At 37.8% G+C, this 8567-nt stretch overlaps 1 protein-coding gene across 1 annotated transcript; it reads left to right on the top strand.

Annotated features, from left to right (window-relative positions):
- Nucleotides 1-795: 795 nt before the first annotated feature.
- On the top strand, nt 796-3749 carry LOC144709201 (putative L-type lectin-domain containing receptor kinase S.5). The gene is made up of 2 exons (XM_078582653.1): nt 796-2105; nt 2569-3749. Exons 1-2 carry the CDS (start codon nt 857-859, stop codon nt 3390-3392), a joined length of 2073 nt encoding a protein of 690 aa, XP_078438779.1. The 5' UTR covers nt 796-856; the 3' UTR covers nt 3393-3749.
- The last annotated feature ends 4818 nt before the right edge of the window (nt 3750-8567 follow it).

Raw genomic sequence — 8567 nt, 5'->3', positions numbered from 1 at the left:
AGATGGCTGGAAGAAGGCAGAATTCAGACATAAAACAAAAACTAGAGGGGCAGGGAGATTTGAATTCAGACGCTCTAAGCGATCGAAATTCGGTCATTTGCGACATTACGAATAAGTAAAACTTTTTTTTTTGCTAGTAAGATTAACCATTTCATCTACCCGGAAACGATCCTAAATATCTTTGCATTACGCATATTTCGATCGCTTAATACATATATGAGAAATAAGCTGGTAGAGGATAAGGTTTGACCAGTCCAGGCTTTGAAATTAACAAAAGAGACATTAGTAAATGTAATAATTCCCTGACCTTTTCTGTAATGGATTCAGAAAAATCTAATACTACTCAAATTTATCCTAATCGCGATCTTTACGTCTCTCGCACTTGTTCAGCCTACGAATTGCGTGACAGCACTTTTCCACATCAGAGCTATGATATCATGAGTTATAATCTGTAATAACTTTACTCGTTGGGAATGTAGATCTTTTATACCGGATCCTCGCAATTCATTTTCTGTCATGAGCTTGCAGCAATCGAGTTTTGACAGGAGGAGATCATTTGCAAACGGGGACTCTATGGCCTTGAACTGCCGTTTGGAACGAAGAACCTTGGCTAGTCTGTCTCAAAAAAACTCGGTGGCATACTTAGCATTTTATATTATGTATGATGAATTCAATTCATAAAATAATATTAATTGGGAAGCATTTTATATTATGTATGATGAATTCAATTCATAAAATAATATTAATTAGGAAGCATCTCAGCACCTGCACTCAAGCAAACTAAAAATACCAAAGACCAAGCAAGAATGCCTGCCCGCTTAGTTGCAGGTATCCCTTCTCTTCTCCAGCCCTTTACATGATGGCGAGGATATTCAAGGGCAGCAGCGCCGCTATTCTTCTGTATATTCTCCTTCCTCTTCCGTTTCTCATGTACCCCACCGATGCAACGAATGGCACCCACGTCGAGACTTTCCCCTTCGGTAGCCCCTTCAACAGCAGCCCCGAAACCAAACTCAAATTCCACGGAGACGCCCAGATCGACAAAGACGCCCTCCAAATCACAAGAGACACCATGAACGAGGAGTCCTACCTCCTGAACAACTCCGGCCGCGTTATCTACGACAAACCCTTCAAGATCTGGGAGGGCAGTACCAACCAATCGAACAGGAAGGTTATATCCTTCAACTCCTTTTTTGAATTCAACATCTACCCAGTGAGTAACAAGACCCCCGGCGAAGGCCTGGCCTTCATCATCGTCCCCAGCAGCGAGACGATTCCCGAAAACAGCTACGGTCAGTACTTGGGCCTGACGAACAGTTCAACTGACGGCGACCCCGCGAACAAGTTCATCGCCGTGGAGTTCGACACGCTTCAGCAGTCCTTCGACCCCGACGATAACCACGTTGGCCTCAACATTAACGGGATTCGCTCTGTTGCCACAACTTCTCTCTCCAAATTCAACATAACTCTTGCTCCTTTCCTAAAAGATGGGATTAAGTACTGGTGTTGGGTGGACTACGACGGGCAGCTCCGCCAAATTAATGTGTATCTAACGGAGAAGGGAAGACCCAAGCTGGACGCGCCTGTCCTTGGCGCCGCTGTTGACCTCAGCGCTTATCTTGCCGAGAGATCGTACTTTGGTTTCTCAGGCTCCACGGGAGGAAAGTACCAGCTCAATTGCATCCTAGCCTGGAATTTAACGATAGAGATTCTCCCCGAGAAGACAACCATAATCGCTTTAACCTGGTTTCTGAAACTCGGCGTCCCTATTCTAACGGTGCTTCTTCTTGCTGTAATAGTACTAGGACTCTGGTTTAAGCGGAAAAGGGAGAAGAGGAATGAGAGGCTTGTAAACACTCTTAGATCGCTGCCGGGGACGCCACGAGAGTTCCAGTACAGGGTCCTGAAGAAGGCTACGGGAAATTTCAACGTGAAAAATGTCCTCGGGCAGGGCGGCTATGGAGTGGTCTACAAGGGAATAATCCCCCACGAGAACAGTTGCGTGGCGGTGAAGTCTTTTTCGCGGGAGACGATGCAGGGAGACTTCCTCGCCGAGCTCACCATCATCAACCAGCTCCGGCACAGGAACCTCGTTGGCCTCATCGGTGAGATACACTCTCGAATGCTTATCCGTTGAAAAATCTTATTATAACCAATAGAAGAACTATCTACGCGTCTTCTATTATTATTATTATTACTGACATATATTGGGTTTGTGAGAATATTCAAGGAAGAAAGAAGAGATAGGGAGTGGGAGAAACGGACTAAAAGGCAGAGGGAGAGAGAGAGCGAAAACGGGGGTGAGAGAGGGACACGAGAGGAAGAGTAGGAGAGAGGGAGGGAAGGTGAGAGAGAATCAATGATTATATGATTGTCTAATCTTTATTGGTTTCTTTTCTCACTGTTTTGTCTTTGGTTTTGTGGCGTTATCTCCATAAACATCTATCTTACCATTCTTATTGGTAGATTGGTTATACTGAATCTTACTGGCGGACTTCGTTTATCGGGTCAATTTACAAGTTGCTCCTATTTACAAGTACACTTACCTCTTCAGCTTAAACTTTTCAGGCTGGTGCCATAAGAACGGGAAGTTGCTCCTGGTTTACGAATTCATGCCGAACGGAAGCCTAGACAGGCACCTCTTCCATGCACAACCAGGGCACCACCTTACATGGCAAAAGCGACGGGGTATCCTCGCAGACGTGGCCTCCGCCCTTCATTATCTCCACCATGAGTACAACCAGAGAGTGGTTCACAGGGATCTCAAGGCGAGCAACGTTCTGCTCGACGAGAACTTCAACGCGCGACTTGGCGATTTCGGCCTTGCTCGAGCTATAGACAACGAGAGAACAAGCTATGCTGATATCCATGTCGACGGCGTCCCGGGCACCATTGGCTACGTTGCACCAGAGTGTTTGCACACCGGGAAAGCCACCCGTGAGTCTGATATCTTCGGCTTTGGCGCAGTTGCGCTGGAAGTCGTCTGTGGGAGACGCCCACGATGTGACATCAGCCGATTCAAGTTACTAGTGGACTGGGTCTGGAGTCTTTACCAACAAGGGAGAATTCTCGACGCTGTCGACCCAAGGCTGAAGGAGGAGTATGAGGAAGAGGAAGCGGTGAGGCTGCTGCTATTGGGTCTCGCTTGTAGCCATCCGATACCAAAAGATAGGCCCAAGATTCAAGCCGTGGTGCAGATTATCTCTGGGACTGGTCCTCTGCCAGAAGTTCCTACCGTCAGGCCGGCTTTTGTGTGGCCGTCGGCATGCGAGGAGTTGAACCAAGATAATGCCACGACCACGCACAGCAACACCATGACGGAGAGCAGCCCTAACCCCTTGTTATATGTGTACAGCGGGCATTCAGAGTTTCGCGACGTCTCTGCGAGGTGAGAAGACGGTGGAGACTGTATATGATTTGCCTATTACTCTGATGAAGGGGAAGGTGCCACTGCTATACGATCTTGATTGTTGGCTTGCTTTTATATGGTGAGATTCTGCAGAAATGATTCCCAGGTTTGCTTTTTCAAATATTTCAAAAATACCTAGGTGGTTTTGAGTGCATGCAACATTTCGTTCGAGTTGTTCTTTGGGACATTGACTTCAACATATATCACCTGTGTCGTTTCTTCCCTACTTCTCTATTATATCAAAGAGAATTTACATAATAAAGCAGATTGTGAGCCATTGATATAGTGGGGCTTACATATGTAAAGAGAATGTATCAATTAAATTATTTGATGTAATGCTCGTGCTTGTGTAGATGAATATAGAAATGAGTGTTCCGTGTCCTACTAACTTCTGCTTGGGTTTTCTGTCCAATGGACTTTCATCTGATGGCTAATAACGTTATCCTTTTATATCCATTCATACATCAGCAAAAGACCATAATTAGTTTCATACATGCACGTTATCATTCACCGTCTCCAAACCTTTTATACATCGAAGAAGCTTTGAGCAAATAATTATTTGAAAGCCATGCTGTATGTAGGATTTAATGGAGAAATAGGATCAGGTTCAGAGAATGTGACACAACTAACAAGGTTGGGCCAACAACGGATATGGAGAAAGATATATTGGGCAAGAAAAGTCCAATCTTATGAAATATTTTAAATTTTTAGCAGGCCCTGCACGACATGTTTGCGGTTTTCTTTACGGTGTTCAACCGAGAGCCTCAGTTAGCGCATGATAACATCGAAAGGTCCTAAAGCGGGAGTGCCACGGATCCCCATCGCTGGCCCAGGACGGACAGAGATTTCAATACCAGTTGCAGCCTGTACCAATCAGAAACGGAGAAAATTTCCATGATAAATAATACGTTAATAAATAGGGCAGGGAAATATAAATGGGACTGTCATTTAATATTATGTTGGGAACTGAACACCATTTTGTATATCCTTTGGTTCCCGTGTCATTTGTTGTATCAAGTGCGCCATTTCAGTGCATGGCCATGAAATTAGAAATCTACATCAATAAAACATCTTTAAACTCAATGACGGAATGGCCATTTCCCTCATTTTTATATTAGCAAAACAAAGAATATTAACTTTTTAAAGTAGACTATATTCTAACAGAAGATGAGAGCTGCACTCAGAGAATAAAAGCCGTAGAAATATCTAAACTTGAACCATGAAAATTATGATTCGTGCGTGCAAAGTGAGTTTTTATGAGTAAAAAATTATAAACTTTTAATAACTTATATATTGAATGCACTTCATTTTGAAGTTTATCTTGAATCATAATTACATAAACGTAGTTGGAATTATGCCAGTAATTACATTTCAGTTTATAATGTATTTTAATAACTCATAATTTTATTTTAATGAGACTCATGGATACCGAATCTCAAGGATAGGTGCATTATAGTAAAATATAAAAGTACGTGTTTTGATGAATGTTCAAAATGGACCGTGCAAAGTCAACCCTGGATTAATGAGTACATTAGCTCAGAGATGTTTCTTCATATAAGTTAATAAGTACATTAATACAACTGACTTTATATGAGTCAAACTATGCAAGACACGCATGCATTGGATGACTTCCTCCATGTATAAAAAGATGAGTGATTATTGGCCATCTTGTCAGTGGGAAGAATCATTTAGGTCAATATTTTTATGACAGGTCGACAATCAGGTCCTCTCTCTTTGATCAAATATTTATGTTAACCAAACACCATTGGACCAGTGAAACATGATAGATAACAAGGACTTATCTAGGTACGTTAGATATTTATATATGAATTCATGGATTATTTTATAAGAGTCTAAAGAAACAAGAGTAACATTAAATATTTATAATGTCCTGAATGAAAATATTTCAGATATCTAAAATTATTCTCTATGGTTCTTTTAAAACTAAAACCATAGCAGCAATGCAATTGTTGGATTTGTCTTTTATGACTTATAAAATGCATGGTTAAGTTATTCTGCCGACTTGAAATTGAAGCAATTATTGTCATCTTTATTGTTGTCATGTTATATGCATTTGAATGTTGGTTGAGCTTAAAATACGCAATTTTGACTTCTAATTCGGACATCCATATAGGCAGATAAAGCCCTAATTTTCAAGACTGTTTCCTTGTCTCTCGATCAAGAATTATACTAAAAAGAACAAAACATTGTATTCACTCCTTTGCAGAAAATTATAGGCCATTTATGAGAAATGTTTCAATAACAATTTTCTTTCTAATATCCTCCCATATCCATTGGATTTGAAATCATATCATTTGCTTCCTTGTTAGGAGAAAATGATTGTGCACTATAATTTTTTATTTCTTCTGCTTATTTCTTTAAGTTTTATTTGAAAAATCTTATATATAAAATCCATAAAAATCCCTAGGCTCTGCAATCCTGACATTTCATGTGGGATTGAGGAAATTATAAGGAGGGGAATGTTGTGACCCAAGATTTGGGTCGTTAATGACCATGGTAAGAATATCATTATTTAGATATTTCTGGAAATAATTTTTAATAAATATGATTTAACATTTTAATAAAAATGCATACAATCAATAATCGTGACATTTGCCACAAAGTTGAGGAAAATACTGGGGAACAAAGTAGAGCCTTGCAAAATAATAGAAATAATAAATAACCAACTTTTGAGATGAATAACGGAAGATTCACTCGAAGAATCATTACGACATAATTTTTTTACAGTATTGATAATGTTACAAGCAACAGAAAGAAGAAACATCTCAAAGCATTAGGCTGAAATTTCAACGAAGAATATTTATTTTCACACATCGTCTGCTGGTGGTGAACTGGCTTTTAACAAAGCTTACATTTACATAAACATTTAGGAGAAAAAGTGATAACAAGAAGATAAGAAAAGAATCAAGAAACAGGTCAAACCAAGGTATGTGTGCTAAGCCTACAATATATGTGCAATTATGTCGTTCTTTGGGCTTTTAAACTTATGCAATAAACTTTATAATAACGTTAATCAATAAAACATTTATATATATATAGAGCAAGCAAGGGGTCGAACCACAAGGAGGCACTAAGTAATAATTTTTATCCAATTTTAAATCAATTAATTAAGAATGAATTAATTTTGCATTTAATATACCTTAATTATGTTCAATTATGTTTATAATTAATCAAAATTAAGTATAAACTAAATTTTGATTTTAATATATTTGGTCAAGACACTTGTATATCATAATTTTGATTATAATATCAGATTAATTCGTATTACCAATTTCCAAATCAAAATAATTTTTATTAGGCAATTTTAATATATTTAACATTGGAAATTAATAAGCACGAAAGGGGGTTTTCAAAGTTGATTTGAAGATTAACGTTTTTTTATGAAATTTTAGATTTAGGTATTTTAGTTGTTTAATTGAATTTCTTAACAATTCATTTTGAAATATAGAAAGAGAAAGTTGGAGATCTAACCTAGAGAGAGAAGGTAGAAGAACTTGGGGAAAGAGTGAAATTCGACCCTAATCAAAAGATCTAAAAATGCAGAATGGATCCAAACCAATGTAGAACTAAAGATTAAAAATCAGATCTTGAATGAAAATCAAAATGCAATGCTAATTTCATTTCAAATCAACTTCAAGGTATTCAATAATATAACCATCTGGAACCTATAGGGGAAAAAGACAAGCATGCCCTCAAAATTCAGCTCAATCGGATCGCTAGATCTCAAGGTATTGCCATTTTACTGGTGTTTAATCTCAAAAGTTGGATCATTTTATCTCTCTTCCATATATCTAAAAAATGGAATTTTCTAATTGGCTGATGCTTTTTTCTCGTTTTCCCCATCCTCGGGTCGTGCGCTGCCACATTTTTGCACGCTTCCAAGGCCGCAATCATTGCTCAATAATGCTGTATTTAAATGGTTAATAAAATGCCACGTCACCTCGTCAGCTCCATTTTAAGGAAAACAATAAAAAAAGGTAAGCTTACCGTATTTTTTTATACATGCATATGCAATTTCCGCATGCACTAAATGTACGCGACGAATCGACTGTCATGTGTATTAAATACAATGTGAATGCTTTGATTTATATAAATGCACGTGTGTAGGTTAGTTGCATGCAATCAATGCACGCTGCTAATCAATTGTATGAGGTATATTCTCGTTTTTTAAATGCACACGGAGATCGATTCTCCGTGTGCATATATTGCACAAAAATGTTAACTAAAAAAAGCAAATCATGCATTTACCTCGCCGCCTATGCCACATTTCTACTTTTGAAACAATAATTCGCTCATTATGGCATCACACACTGGGATGCCATAATGAGCGAATAATGCTCATTTTTTTAATGCATCCACTCATTCGCCCGAATTTTGGGAGGAATGACATGGATGCCAAGTCATTATATATATATAAATATGTTTTTATAATACGAATTAAAAATATAATTCTAAAAATCTTTTTTTTTTACTAAATATTGGTCAGCATATGATAAAATAATATGGAAACAATTCTAGAAAAACAGTAAAACACTTACCAATCTTTAGCCAAGTACTCTAAGCCCTGGAAAAGAAAATTATTCAATGGAAAGAGGTCAAATACCATGTCAAAAAATACTAAAAATTCAAAACAATCATAAATATCACAGTGCAAGTCATTTATATTCATTTATATATGGCCATTAAAACACATAAATATAATTCAATATACATCAATTGAACGTTATAATTTTCAAGTTATCAATATGGAATCATCTTGTTATAATTGATTTAATATTCAAAGTATTTGCCATTGAAACATATTCAGCGATTATTTTTTATGAAGTACACTTGAAAATATATGTAATTAAAATTATATTCATGTATCTGAATGTTTGGAATAATTAAATATATATAATCTAAGTATATCCTATTACACTTGGGTTGTCAACTTCAAGGAGCATTTGAAGGCTAAAGAAGACAAGGCTTTGGGAGCCAAGTCAAAGGAGGTGAAGCAAGTCACTCCATGAAAGATTTAAGGTCGAGGATGACAGAATTGCACCAAAATTTCAACTTTTTAGTATCATTTTGAATCCTTAAATCAAAGTGAGCATCCCCTCGAGCTTATCATCTTCGGGGTATTCACACATATTTCTTT

The sequence above is a fragment of the Wolffia australiana genome, chromosome 11 (assembly GCF_029677425.1).
Source record: "Wolffia australiana isolate 7733 chromosome 11, ASM2967742v1".
NCBI classification, from domain to species: Eukaryota; Viridiplantae; Streptophyta; class Magnoliopsida; order Alismatales; family Araceae; genus Wolffia; species Wolffia australiana.
The sequence above is the reverse complement of the archived record's forward strand: the minus strand, read 5'-3'. Positions and strand labels throughout refer to the sequence as shown.